Source organism: Vulpes vulpes, chromosome 1 (assembly GCF_048418805.1).
Source record: "Vulpes vulpes isolate BD-2025 chromosome 1, VulVul3, whole genome shotgun sequence".
Classification (NCBI taxonomy): Eukaryota; Metazoa; Chordata; class Mammalia; order Carnivora; family Canidae; genus Vulpes; species Vulpes vulpes.
Window position 1 is genome coordinate 172,925,017 of NC_132780.1, and position 15,515 is coordinate 172,940,531.

General features: G+C 34.9%; 1 protein-coding gene across 5 annotated transcripts in view; it reads left to right on the forward strand.

The window, feature by feature from the left end:
• Positions 1-15,515, forward strand: part of CYB5R4 (cytochrome b5 reductase 4) — an 85,168-nt gene that overhangs the window by 31,189 nt on the left and 38,464 nt on the right. For all 5 annotated transcript variants that reach the window (XM_026007436.2, XM_026007435.2, XM_026007433.2 and 2 more), the window contains 3 exons: positions 3,446-3,527; positions 11,121-11,150; positions 14,521-14,581. In XM_026007436.2, coding sequence (XP_025863221.1) covers positions 3,446-3,527; positions 11,121-11,150; positions 14,521-14,581 — 173 coding nt within the window. The remainder of the gene's footprint in view (positions 1-3,445; positions 3,528-11,120; positions 11,151-14,520; positions 14,582-15,515) is intronic.

A 15,515-nucleotide genomic window follows, 5' to 3' on the forward strand; every position in this document is an offset into this window, starting at 1 on the left:
TACTTTTGATTGATTTTGAGAATTATGATGATTGACTTATGGGAGGCAGTAACAATTAGAAGAAAGAACAAGACACTTAGCTTCTCTGCACTTAGTTTTTTCTCCTTTGGGGAGTGTTAAATAATCGTCCCGTCTTGCTATGCTGAATCTGCAAATGATGTAGAAAGTTAGATGATTAATGAATAGAAAATTTATTTTTCCTAGTGCGATAGCAGAGCTTATGTATATTTCAAAAGATATTTAAGTTAGTCATCTTTCCCCATATATTTACTAAAACCAAACATTAGCTCTTATGCTATTTAAAAGTTACATAGAGTATGTTTACTACTATTGTGAAACAACAATCTTGAGAAGAATAGAAATTTGCCTTTGTCTCACATATGCTTTATTTTGTATTTTAGTGATGACGATCCATGTTATGGCACGAGAGTTTTACCATTTGAGATACTGGAGTGAGATTGGGTTATTTTTAGAGTTGACTTTTTTTAAAGATTATTTATTTGAGAGAGAGATAGAGAGTGCACATGAGTAGGTGGAGGGGCAGAGGGAGAGAATCCTCAAGCTGACTCCCTGCTGAACAAGGAGCCTGACACGGGCCTTGATCTCACTACCCAGGGATCATGACCTGAGCTGAAACCAAGAGTCGGACACTCAAAATGACTGAGCCACCCAGGCACCCCGAGTTGACTTCTGAACAAATATAATTTGATTTCTGTTCCTCCTACCTTCTCATCCATTTTAAGTTTTACTTATTAAGCAGGTTGCCAGAAATACTGTTTGTTTTATATTTTAATGATACTGATGTGCATCTGCTTAAATAGCAGATTCCCATTTGCTGTTAATGTTCTTCCTGGGTTGGAGGAAAGTTGTGTTTGGCCATTGGTCATAATAGCAGTTTCTTTGGGAGGTTCTTATTGCTGATTTAAGGCAAATTCCTATTGTCATTTGGTATTTGTTATTGTCTAGCAGTGCAAGCTAAATAGAAAAGTTTGGGAACATTTGCATGAAAAATTATCTGACATACTTTTTTCTTATATCTGTTCTGTAACCTCTTGATACTGAGTATAGTCTTCCATAAAAAGAGGTTTCATCCAGTAAAATCTAGTCTTTATATTCCTCAGTGTTGTGAGGTACAGGGACCTTATTTAAGTAATAAACCTTATTTAAGTTTTGGAGAAATCACAAGAACTGCTATGTTGTTAAATTCTCTAGCAGTTTAACGGTACATTAATTACCAGATTGCTGCATTTCCTTTGACTTCAACAGAAACAGTGATATTTGTTTAAGACTTTCACTTACCACAGAAGTAAACAACTTTATATTCTAGAAACTGTGGTGAAGCTTCTTGTATCTTTAAATATTTGAGAATTTATTCAGGGCTAGTATTTGAGTTGTACAAAGAATATTAAGTAATCTTTTTTACTACTGTCAAATTTCTGTCTCTACTTCCACTTCTGACCTCTTATTTTGTATTTCCAAACGCCTAATGGGCAATTTGATTACCCATTGGCACTTCAACTCATTTTGCTTTCAAATAATATCAACTCATCTTCTTTCCTTTTATTTCCCGTTTCCTGTTTCTGGTAATGGGAACTCAAAGCCACTTGAGTAATCTTTGCCTTCCTCATTGTGCACCAATAACCAGTCACTGGTGAAATCCTGTGATGCTGTCTTTAAACATTACATCCTTTTCTTTCTTCCTGCTGCCGTAGATGAAGTCATTATCACCTTCTCTGACCCTGCTATTTTAATACTGTCCTCATATCTTTGCCTTCAGTACCAATGTAAATAAAATGACAGCTAGATGAGTATTGCTTAAAAAAGACAGTCATCTTAGCACCTTGTCCTACAGCTCTTCAGATGTGCATCATTAACAGTGGGATAAATTGAAAGTCATTAGCGTGGACTTTGAGGCCTTAAAAGACTGTCTAAAGGCGAATATTCTCTTTGAGCAAACTGAAGTGCTTTGAGCAAATCACTAGTTCCATGATTAACAAATGTCCTACCTTTGCCTTCTTGAATATCTTTCTCCTTCCTTTATCTGTTAAAATTTACCCAACGCTATAGCCCCAGGGATAGTGCTTTATATGTCATTGGATGTTCCATAAATATTTGGTAAAAGGAATTTTAATTTTTATTAACAAATGAGTGCCCATTTATAATTATATATTATGGATTTGCTACTTTAGTATATATTTATTTACTTAGGAGCATATATGAAGATTCTCATGTCAGTATTATTTGACCTGGTTATTTTACTAATGAGCTATCATTTTGTTGAATAGTATATTAGTTTTCCTTTACTGGTCTTCTACAATTGGACATCTAGGTCATTTCCAATATTTTGCTAATATAAAAGTAGTCCTATGATGAATATCCTGGTACCTGCATTTTTGTGTATATGTGAATATTTTCTTAGGTGAATTCACAAATTACTTAGTGAAAGAGCTGTGTATTTTTAGGTTTTTAATATATATTGAGAAAGCGTCCTCCAGAGGATATTTAAATTTAATTCCCACTGGTGAGCTTGGCAACAAATACAGTCAGTTGTTTTCCTTGAAGTGACAGTCTCAGTCTGTTCATTTTCAAGCAAATGTCTGTCAGTTATCCAAGTCTGAATAACCAGTTTGTTTTTCAGTCTTTTTTGTTTACATATAAATGGCCTTCTGAGACAAAAAAGCTCGATTCAGTTTGCAAATCAAGCAATTGGGTAGGTGTTTTTCCTTAAGGTGACCATCTTACTTTGCAGCAGGAGTGTTTTTGAGAATGTCTCATTTTGTCACACAGAATGTAAACAAGACCTATACTCAAGCGTTGAGATTTTAGAAAATTTGATAATTTCTTCTACTTCATGAAAGTTATTCTTTTTTTAAAAATAGGCTCCACATGTAGCGTGGAGCCCAATGCGGGGCTTGAACTCACAACCCTGAACTCGAGACCTGAGCTGAGATCAAGAGTCAAATGCTCAACTGACTGAGCCACCCAGGCGCCCCTTCAGGAAGGATATTCTTAAGCCAGTCCCCCACCCCACCACCCCACCCCTGTGGATATGTGATGGTGAAGAATATAAAGATTGAAACTGCTGCCTTGATTCATACCAACATGCAAGCAGTTTAACCACTGTTGCTTTTTCCACATTAGTGCAAGTGTCAACACCAGTGGAAACAGCAAAAGCATCTCATATTATTATGAAACTAATGGAGACCTCATGGATATATGAAAGGGTGTTAGGAACCTCCAGAGGTCTATAGACAACACTTAGAGAACATTGTCTAAAGAATTCCCTATGTATACTGCCTCCCTGTCACTCCGTTATTGGCTGATTGAATCTGCTTCTTAGTTTTTCAGAGCAGTGTAAGATTGTTCAGTTTTGCTGCAAATAAAATGAGAGCATCTCATGGAGTGTGAGTCATGTTTCTTTTTTGTCATTTATATCCCATCCTAGGTTCATCGTTGGGTCAATTATGAATCCATGCTGAAAGAATGCCTGGTTGGCAGAATGGCCATTAAGCCTGCTGTTCCTAAAGGTGAGTGGTGCTGGTGCTAACCTGGCAGGGATGTGTGACACTCCTGTACCTTTTTTAACTTAGATTTCAACAGACAGATTTAAATAAATCACGGTGTTCTTATTTTTCACTGTCCTCTTGGTCCAGCCACTATAAAGGTTTTACATTGGTTCTTTAGATGAAGCAGTGACTTAACCTTAAAATTTTGACATGTTTTGAGGGAACACTCATAGTGGGAGGAATGAGCATTATGAAAGTGAACCAACTTTATTTTCTCCTTATATAGTTTTCATTAGTCTTTTATTCTGTGGTCATATAGATTAGCTAGAATAGTTAGAATTGACTTTTAACTAGAATTTCTCTTTTGAATATGTAATATATTCACATGACTCAAAAATCAGAATATAGGGGCGCCTGGGTGGCTCAGTCAGGTAAGCATCTGCCTTTGGCTCAGGTCGTGATCCCAGGGTCTTGGGATTGAGTCCCTTGTCAGGCTTGCTGCTCAGTGGGGAATCTGCTTCTCCCTCTCCATCTCCACCCTGCTTGTGCACATGCTCTTTCTCTCAACTAAATAAGTAAAGTCTTTAAAAATTCAGAAAATATAACAAGTTATATAGTGAAATTTTTCCTCCCAGCTCTGTCTCCCCTTTTGCCCTGAACCTTTTGCCTCTTTGTCCCTTTATTATGGAAAACCTATGTTCTGATTTTAAGCCACTTTTAAAATACACCCAGTTTCTCCCCCTTACCTTTTGACCTGACTCTATAATCAATATGGTGTTGGAGATCAGCTCTTTACCTACTAAGCCTATTTCAGAAGAGCACCCTCTGAAAATTTTAGACATGCAGTAGGAATAGTCGAATTGTCTTGCCTAATTCTTTACATTGGAAGGATATATTCCAGCTATGTGGTCTCAGAAATTTCAAACCAAAAAATAAAATGGCCTCTCATTAGTGGTTTCTCAGGCTGTTTGGCAGAAGTGTATACAAATTTTCATCGTGAAACACATTTACAACCTAAAATCCTCAAAATCCCCACATCAATACACATCAGATAATTATTAATACACAATAAAAAATTAGATAACACATGAGGAAGAAGCAGGTCAGCAGAAATGAGCAGATTTTTACCCCTAGGACTTCATTATTCATATACAGAATAAAATACAGAATAAAAATAATTATACTTGAAATATATTTCAAATAATTATATTTGAAAGAATGTATTGGCAACAAATAAAAAAGATTAAAAATCATCATGTTGAATTTAAAAAAATAAAAACAAATAGAACTTCTAGAAATGAAAAATAGAGCTAGTGAAAACTACATAGCATGAATAGCCAGAGTTTAGACATAGTAGAAGAAAGAGCTCAGCAAACTGCAAGATTGAGCATCAGAAATTATACAGAATGTGGCACACAGAAACAAAAGGGTAGAAAAATATTCATGAGATGTAGGGGATCTGACACTTGTAATTAGATTTCCAGAAGTAAGTGGTAGTAAGAAGGAAGAGGCAACATCTGTAGGGGTAATGACTAAGAATTTTCCAGAATTGATGTCATAAATCCTCAAATACAGCGATTTCAACTAATTCCAAACAAGGTAAGTAAAAAGAAATCCACGCATAGACTCTTTGTAGTAAACCTGCAGAACACTAAAGACCATGAGAAGATACGGAAACAGCCAAGAGAGACAGATGTACCAACAAACCAGTGCTTGCTGGAGTGACAGCTAACTCATATAATTTATTAGCTGCTACAGCTTATTTACTTGAACCACAGTAGAAGCCAGAAAACCATGGAACAGTATCTTAGAAATGCTGAGAGAAAACAACTGGCAACCTAAAATCATTCAGTTACAGTGAGGATGAAATACAGGTAGTTGAGACCAGGAAGAAAACTAAAACAACTACAAAACCAAAATCAGGAGAGTTTGAGGGATTGAGGAAACAGGCTTTCTAATTAAATCCTAATCATAAAGAAATAAACTATAATGAGTATTCTTTCTCCTTCTCCTCCTCCTGGCTCAGGGGAGCGCAAACACGTTTCTCACCCAGAATGAGATACAGAGTCAGATATTATATATTCGTAAATTATTGAGTTTCCTTTTTAACCCTGTTCCCAGCCCTGCTATTGATGACTGAGGCAGCAGAGGATCTGCAGAAAGAGTGCAAGTTTCATAGATGCCAACATGGGTTCAGATCACATCTCTACCACTCATAAACTGTTACGTTCTTTGGCATCAATTAACAGATCTGAGTTTTCCTCAGCAGTAAAATAGGGTTGAAGAACGAAACGTCCTAACATCACTGGGAGGGCTCAGGGAAGTCATGTTTGCTGACCATCTAGCACTAGGAAGTTGCCAACAGATGGCAATACTATCATTATTATTGCTTTGGCCTGTGAGATTAGGGCTGTGAATCTGTGTTTCATTATAAAGCGTTTTTAGAGTGTCAGTGTTTTGCTAGGGTAAAGCCAGCAGCAGGTAGTGATGAGACAACTTGCAAAGCATTAGGAAATAAAGACAAGAATTTTACTAGTAGGCAAGGTGTTGATTGCAAGTAAGGAGATCAGGGTTTTTTTTTTGTTGTTGTTTGTTTGTTTGTTTTTTTAACAGTAGAGACTTTAGATCTAGCAAGATACAGTTTGAACTCCAGGCTAACCGGCAGGAGTAGAGCATATAAAAAGGGGCAGAGTAACTAAAGAGAAAGATCTGATGTGTCAGAAATAAGGAATATTCACAATAATTAAGGCAAAATACCACTGTAACGTAAGTACTACTTGTGCCTTTCATCTCTGGCCAGGGATTGATCATTGAACTCAGCTGGCCTTATCGATAGAAACTACTAGAATGGGTTAATGGTGTAGTTGTCCAGATTGAGGCAGTTCTGAGTATGCAGGGAGGCTCTGTTAGTAATTGTGCTGGGATGATGGGGGTAAATTGCGACTCTGGCAAATCAGAGCATATGTTCACTCCACACTTAGAACTTTCTAGATGAGTTGGGAACAGAGGATGAAAACAGATGGAGTAGGAATAGACCGTGAAACCAGAGAAGAAGTGGGAACAGTAGGTGGAGAGAGACTATTGCCAATATGAGGATTTGTGGAGGAAGATGGGGAGACTGGCTACGCTGAAGAGGAATTTTATGCATGGGCTTCCTTCAATATAAGATCCCTAGTACCCTCTTTTAGGTAGGTAGCCTGCCAGACCCCAAAGCAGGGGTATCCAGAATTGGCATTCTATGAGCATCTACAGCTGGGCAGTTCTGGAAGGATAGTTTTTAGTTTATCTGGTGGTTTGTAGTGTAGCAGTGGTGAAATGCATGGGTGTCTAGGAAGAAAACAGAGAAGCTAACTGCATCAGAATATAAAACATAGTACTTGTAGATCCTTATGAAGCAAAGAATCAGTGATTTTTAAAAATAATCCTTTGTTTAAAAAGTATTATGGTTCGTATTGTGCTTTAGAAAAGTATCAATAATGAATAAAAGGAGAAACTTGCTTGTAAAGGTAAGCTTCAGTTCTTGATTACTTATTTATGTGGATGGAACACTTCATTCTCTGGCAAAGATAAAAAAGGTTCTTGTTTTTTGCCCTATGTTAATCCACTGTTGCCATTATTGTAGGCACAGACCACCTATGGCTATCCAGTGCTAGAATGTGCCTTGTCCAAATATAGATGTGTTAAAAGTATAAAATACTGCATTCTAAGACTTAGTTGAAAAAAAGAATGTAAAATGTCTCATAAATTTTACATTGATTACATGTTGAAATGATAATGTTCTAGATATATTATGTTAAGTAAAAATATATTATTAAAATTAATTTAACCTGTTCCATTTTATTTTGTTAATGTGGTTATAGAAAATTTTAAAGTATGCTTATGGCTTGCATTATATTTCTTTTAGGCAGCACTGCTCTAGATCATAAGTATACTTTAAAAAATTTTAATGGAAAAAAATTTTAAAGGAAGTCATATTTTAAAAATGGTCATATTTTCCAGTGGCATAGGGTAGTGTCAGAAATATTTCTTCTTAATTTCTCATTGCTTTATCATGGTTTCTAATACTTTATGTTTTTCATTTTTACACCCACTCACTCAAGCAGTTATTGACTATAAAGCACTTGGAACCATAGATCAGTGTAGACTGCTTAGAGATGGAAGAGGATTTAGAGGTGTTCTAACACCTTCACTTGAAAAGTTAAGATGCTGCTTCTCCCTCTGCCCTACTTGTACTCTCTCTGTCTCTCTCTCTCAAATAAGTATAATCTTAAAAAAAAAAGATGAACACACTATATGTTAACTAAATGGAATTTCACCCTCCTTCATCCTCCCATCCCCCCCCTTTTTTTTAACTAACTGGAATTTCAATAAAAACTTGAAACAAAGAAAAAATTACAAAAAAATGTTTAAATAAGAATAAAAGTGAAGATACTGAGGTTTATATGTATATTTACTTAAAGGGTATAGTTACTCAATTGGAGAATCCTGCTATTTAAAGAACCATGGATGCTTCATGTTGTAAGGCAGAGAATCACCTCATTAAAGTTACCTACTTTTGCACATATATATGTGTGTGTGTGTGTGTGTATCAATGATTCTTAACAGGTTGATTTTGCTCAAAGGAGCAATGTCAAGACATTTTGGTTGTCACAACTAAACTAAGTGCTACTTGCATTCTAGTGGGTTAGAGGAGAGGGCAGTGTGCCATTGCATACCCTTAACAGTGCACAGGGTAGACCCCCTCAACAAAGAATTAATTAGCCCCAAATCCAGCCCAATACACAAGATAGATTCCTACAACAGAGAATTTATCTAGCCCAAAGCTATCCAACCCAAAATCCAAAGGGTTTTTGAAGTAAGAAGAGAAGATGAGGTATGTAGCTACATGTAAAACATTCAATTATAAATGCTTAGCATTTCTTTTCCTAGAATACTTTTCTTCAGAGCCTTGTGACAAATGCCTACATATTTTCAATACATAGCTAAAATATTACGTCCTCAATAGAGTCCTTTCAAATTCCTTCCAAGTAGAGATACCCTCCTCTATGCTTCTCTATACCTTACCTTCTGCTTATCTCTTTTAAAGCATTTATCATATGTATTTAAAAGAATGTATCAACATTTTATTTTTAATTCTGTTTATTTATTTGAATAAGTAATGCATTCACATGACTCAAGTGTGAGAAATGTTAATTTCTGCCCCTGTTAATACCTGTCTCCCATCTACTTGTTTCCCCCTTCCATACACACACAAAGGTAACCATGTTACTACTTTCATTATGGATCTTTCCAAATTTGTGGATAATTTTAGTAATTCAGTAAGCAAACAATTTATATCCATATTTTCCTAACATTTTGCCAAAATGGTTTTATATCAAAATCTCTATTAAGATGATGATCAATAAATATTTATTAAAAGAATGAGTATACTGGTAAAACAGAATTTTTCTTGCTTTATCCTAGAGGAGTCCCCCGTGGCTCCACTCAACAGAGGTAAACTGGATTAGGGTCACAATTAAAAATTCTCACCCACGCTCTTACCAAAAAGGAATAGAGTACAGTCTATAAATTGCAGTGCTGGCTTTCACAATGACTCTGATCTCTCCAGAAAGCAGACTCTTAGTAGAGTAATGCAGTTTAACCAACATTGTGAGAAAATACAAGTTCTCTTGGCCATGGAGCAACTAAATAATGAAATTAATTATCTAGACAGAATATCCGATTTCTTGTCAGTCTCATGTGACTAAGATGATTCAGATGTAAATATACTTAATAATACAAAATAGTCTCATTTCTGTGTTTCAGTTTTTTAGAAGAGTTGCAAAAGACTAGTAGAGTTTTTAAATATAATTTAGATCATTTTTAAAAAAGGTTTTATTTGTTTATTCCTGAAAGACAGAGAGAGGCAGAGACATAGGCAGAGGGAGAAGCAGGCTCCATGCAGGGAGCCCAATGTGGGACTCGATCCCAGTACTTCGGGATCATACCCTGGGCCAAAGGCAGATGCACTCAACCGCTGAGCCACCCAGGCGTCCCTAATTTAGATAATTTAATAGAAGATTTCTTCCTGCTGGTACTTTTTGTATTAAAAAATAGACTCAGGAAAAAAATTACCGATTTAGTAGGATCCAGAAAGTTCTGACAGGTTCAATCAGTTCACATCAGGCAGAAAGCAAGTCATATAAGATAAATGTACATTTTCCTCTGGAAACAAATTACCTGGGGCGATATTTTAAAATCTGTGATCCTCTTAGATAAAAACAAATTGTTTGACTTGATAGATGAGATTCTTCAAACTGCCAACTATATGGTGCACTGAAAATAGATTTAATTTACTTATATCTGTGAATTTGTTGTTTGTTCTAAGATAAAACAATCATAGCTGCAGTAGGAAAGATAAATGAAACCCACTGATGAAAGTAAACAATCAAGCAGGGACAATCGGTGATCCCTTAAAAAGTTTGTAAAGGTTTGTAAGCTCATTTGGAGGTAGAATTTAGATTATTTTTAGGTCTTTTGTCTTTCCGGGAAGTATTAACACTAGCAATGCCATGGTAAGAAATACAATGCTGAATTTGAGAGAAGTCCAGTCTTTGTTGCTGAAGAGCTGTGGATTTCATTTTGGTTTTCAGTCTTAAATGAGGGGATCAGATGGTAATTTATGTATGTTGTTAAGATTCCTTTCAGCTATGAATTTTTTTTTGGTAAAATGAGAATAAAAAGAATAGTCATCTGGCCTCCTTAATCATGACTATTTTATGATACTTGGGTGAAGTGGTGGAGGTAATTATGGGATCTCTGGTTGATTGAAAATTAGAACGTAAAAAATTTCAAAACTTTCATTGAAGTAGTTTAGTTTCTTTTTCCTTAAAACAGGTCACCTTAATGATTGATATGTCAGTTTACTACTTGTATATTTTGTTGGCTTGTCATTCTTTTTTTTTTCTTTCTTTCTTTTTTTTTTTTTTTAACTCTGTTAACTTGCTCAGGGTTTTGACCATATGGTGTAGCACTTGTGATGATCAAAATACAATGTAGATTTGTGATTTGGCTGCCATCCTGAAAGAAAATACCTGTTAAATTTTCCTGGGTTTGTAACACTAATTGTATTACATTGTCTATACAAGTGAAAGTCTAATGTTTTAATTATTTTGCCATTTAAATTTGGAGCAACAATAATTATTTTACTGACATAGATTAAGAAAGATAATAAGGTGTCTTTCTTTAGATTGTTAACATGTATGTCTTACATATAATGGATACTTTTGACTACTTTAGAATATGATAACCTGGACAAAACTTGGGTTTTTATATGCTTTCTAAAGAAATTAACCAAGATATTAGGGGAAAGATGTTGAAAGAAGTAGAAAAAAAGATCAGTGAAATGGGAGATGAATACTAGGAGAAGAAATAGTCTGGTAATTTTCAGAGATGAAACTTTCTTATTTCAAACATAGGCCATCTATTTATTAACCTTTTCTACTCAGACCTTTAAAGAAAACCCTTCCAAAAAAGGGCTGTTATCTTCAAATATAATATTAACTGATATTCTCTTTGATGTTATAGTATAGTTACGTGGCTCTTTTTTTTTTTTTTTTCAAAATCACCATACAGACTATCGTGAAGAAAAGAAAGTCTTAAATGGTAAGTCATATATGTTTATGGTAAAAAATGGATCATATTCGCAAAAGTTACATTGCCATACAAAATTGCTTTACAGAGTTATTTGGGGTAGCTTTGAGATTTTTTTTTTTTATCCAAAGATGCCTTTACTTGCCTAAATTTAGAGGATTTGGCAGAACTTTATTGATTCCTTATTCTAGCCATTACTCTTATAGTAAGTAATCCCTCCTCTAACATCCCTGAACATATGTTCATTTGCCTGCGGCCTGAGTATTTGTAGTGATGTTATTCTACTCACAGAAGCAAAGATTGAACAAGTCACATCCTCAGGCATGGAGCTCAATGCGCACAGATGCTGAATAGCCTGTTAAGCTGCTTTTCCAGGCTCAGCAACTCTGGCTCAGCCATCTGGTATGACTCAGAATTATGGCTGCCAATGTCCATCACCCCCTACCTAGCTCCCACTCCAAAAAAAACAAAATAAGTATGATGTAGTGGTCAGTATTGACTCTTAGGAAATGCTGGGGGCTGTTCTGAACTATCCTATTAAGATATGTTTAGAAATGGGTTTTTTCTCCATATTTGCAAAAAAATTTTATAGAAATTCAGCTACAAACTAGATTGCCAGATTACCTCTTCTTTTTTAACTTGAGAAAATAGTTTATATTACAGACTGACTTATTGCAGTTTATGATTTAATACCAGAAGCTTTTTGTCTGATAGCTTAGCACTACATTCAATGAAGGACTGATCTTAGGTTTCACATGATGATTGACTCATTTTGAGATAGGCATACAAGCTTCACTTAAAGACTCATTACTTATGGACTGGGCGTTACCATTCTCACCACAGATGGCTTCTAGAACCTTTACTTTCTTATTGCCCACTTCTGAATCTACTACATTTAACTAATACCTTAGTTCAAGGTAGTCTTAATCTTAAGAATGGATTATTCTTCAGTAATCTGGCCAGCATAGTAACCTATTATGATCTTGGATTCTATAAGATTGTATATTTATATTTATTACCTGCTTCTAATATTTGGCTAATTTAAGTTTATGTGGTAAATCTGTGTATTTGCAGATGTGATGTCTGCCTGCAATGTCATTATTCAAATAGCTATTTTAAATCCTGAATGAGATAAACTACTATGGTATTCCACTAGAGACCTGATCCCTTCTAGTTAACATCAGTCATCAAGCAGTACTTTTGGGGGAGGAGAATGTTCATTTAGTCCACCTACTTTAATTAATTATTTTATTCCACCCACATTTGCTATAGATTCAACTTTTCTGGAAGTATATTATATATAAGATGTTTTGTTTTGCTTGCTAAATGTTGAAATTGAGACACATTTCACAGCCTATTACATTAGTCTGTTTTTAAAAGTTATGTTTGTATGATACCGTATGGTTTTTTTTTAATACGTGGAAATTATTTCATTTGCTCTCTCATGAGATTGCAGGGCAGATTTCTTTACTAGTTTGGATTCGAGGAGACAAAAATGGTGGTTTTTATAACATCACAGTGCTGACACCTGAAATCCAGATTTCTTGGTCCTAATCAGATCCTAATAAGATCAAAATTGACTAACAATCTGTGAATCCTGTTGATAGCTTTTTCTTATCCATATTGTTAGGTTGTGATATATTTGTTTTTTATTTATATATCTATAAGGCCTCCAAAAGCTAAATGACATTAATCTCTTAGTAAAATATCTTTCCAGTGATTTTCAAATAATATAATGTTATCTTTTCTCATTTTTTGTCACTTTAGACAAAAATACATTTTAATTATTATAGTCCTGTTGTTATACTTTTAGTTTTCTGGTAAAGCATTCTTCTTAGGTTCACCATTAGTTAGTTCATAACTTTGGCTTTGTTATATCACATCTCTGAGACTTCCTTTGTTTATCTGAAAGCTAATTGTGTTCTGTAAAGTTACATAGGGAGAGATGGAAACTGAGTAAGGCCTGAGCTCAGGGCTCATGATCAGCCTCACCCCCAAAATATGGCTATTCGATATCCTGTGCTTGCACTTAAATTGGCTTTGAACAGAAGTTTCTCAGCCAGAAAGAATCCTGAAAACCTCTAAAATAGCCTGTCTGTCCCAAAGGTTCCTCCCCTCTCTGACTTTTTTAATTACATGACTTCTATTGTGAGAATTCTAAGACTTAACAGAGACTACTCCTAAAATTTGTTTTCCTGCAGTTTGAGGAATAGAAATATAATTGATACAGTGATTTTTTTAAGTCTTTTAGCAACAGTCCTCCTTTTTTCCAAGCTAAACTTTATAGATACAAACAATGCACTCCTGTTGTGGGAGGGAAATACTTAATGCTTGCAGAATCTCCAGAATTCTTCCACGTCTGTGTTTTCATTTGAAAACCACAGTTTTAGTGGGCTTTTATTTTATTTATTTATTTTTTAAATTTTTATTTATGATAGTCACAGAGAGAGAGAGAGAGAGGGGCAGAGACATAGGCAGAGGGAGAAGCAGGCTCCATGCACCGGGAGCCCGACGTGGGACTCGATCCCGGGTCTCCAGGATCGTGCCCTGGGCCAAAGGCAGGCGCCAAACCGCTGCGCCACCCAGGGATCCCTTAGTGGGCTTTTAAAATGCTATGTTGATGCATGTCCACAACGATGACCCAGATGGAAAAATACAGAACACCACCTGTTGGTGAGGTTGTGGAGCAACTGGAACTCTCAGACACTTTTGGGAAAAAGTAAACTGGTATAACCATTTTGGAAAAGTGTTTAGCACCTTCTACCAAAATTGAACATACACGCAACCTAATAACTTACCAGAAATGTGGATATACATTCTTTAAGAATGCACATGTACATAGAACAAGAATATTTTTAACAGTGCCATTAATGTCTAATAGCAACTGGAAACAACCCATATGTCCATCAATAGAAAAATGTATAAATCCTCGTATATTTATACAATATAGTAATATTTAGTAATAAAAAGGAACAGACTATTGTTGGATTCAACAGCATGGGTAAAATCTCAAAAACCCAGATTTGATTTATTGCTTACTATCAATCATGCTTATTTGACATAATGCCTGTAATATAGGATGAAAAAAAAGCCAGACCTAAAGAAAACATATCTTATGATTACATTTTTATAAAAGCCAAATACAGGCAAAAACTAATGATATTAAAAGTAGAATAATGGTTACCCTAGGGGGAGGGTGGTGAATGGAAGAGGGGATAAGATGAGTGCTGGTTACAAGAGTATATTTTACTTTATGAAAATTCATTATGTAGTACATCTGATCTATGTATGTCCTTTTATGATATTTTAATAAGTTTACTAAAAAGAAAAAAGATAAATGCTATCTAGAAGAACTATAGCTGTTTTGTTTTTCTTTGTGAAGGCATGCTTCCCAAGACCCAAGTGACAGATACACTTACCAAAGAAAGTCCTGGTTCTCCAAGGTATGCATTCTTGTTTTACTTTTTAAAAGCTTAATCAGTTCTTTACCAAAATACGCATTAAAAAGAATAAATAGCTCTGACTTTGAGTTATTGCTTACTATATTAATCATGCTTCTTTGACACAAAAACTATAGTGTCCCATTTATCAGGTATTATAGGAGAACGAGCTATTCTATCAATGTGAATTTTTAGTATATTTGAAGTTTGATCCAATTTAAAGACTTTTGTGTTTAAATCTTTGTGTTTAAAAAATTAAAATTTAAAAAACCTTCAAAAATATTTTTGGCTTTAAAAAACTATTCAAAAATATTTTTTCTGATTACAAAGTATCCATTCTTGATAGAAAACTTGAAAAAATACAGTGAAATACAAAACAAGCCATAAAATCAGTTGTAATTTATCAGCTTTAGGTATATACTTAATATTTGGTTTATTCCATCCAGTTTGATTCATATAACACCTATTTCCATATTATTCTATTTTGATAATTCTGGCATTGCAGTGTATTCTATGAGCAGTTTCCTATGTCATTAAATATTCTGCAAAATAATTTTTGTGTGCTTTCCATCATATGACCCTACCAACTGCTATATTCTGTTTTTGTGTTTTTTGTTTATCAGTTTTTAGTGGAAGTTCTTCAAAATGCACTGCATAGCCACTGTCTTAGTAAATTATTTGATCCATTTGTATTTTTGTTAATGTTAACATTTCAAATGTCTTCAGAGTTAATAAGTACTCTGTGATTTTTTTTCTCTTTCTACCTTTCTCTCCACTGCTAGTCTGTAATATAACAGCAGCATCCTACTACATTTTTAAAATTTATTAAAATATTTCATGTACAGTGTTAATTTAATAGCATAAGGAAAGGGCAGCCTGGGTGGCTCAGTGATTTAGCACTGCCTTCGGCCCAGGGCATGATCCTGGAGACCAGGGA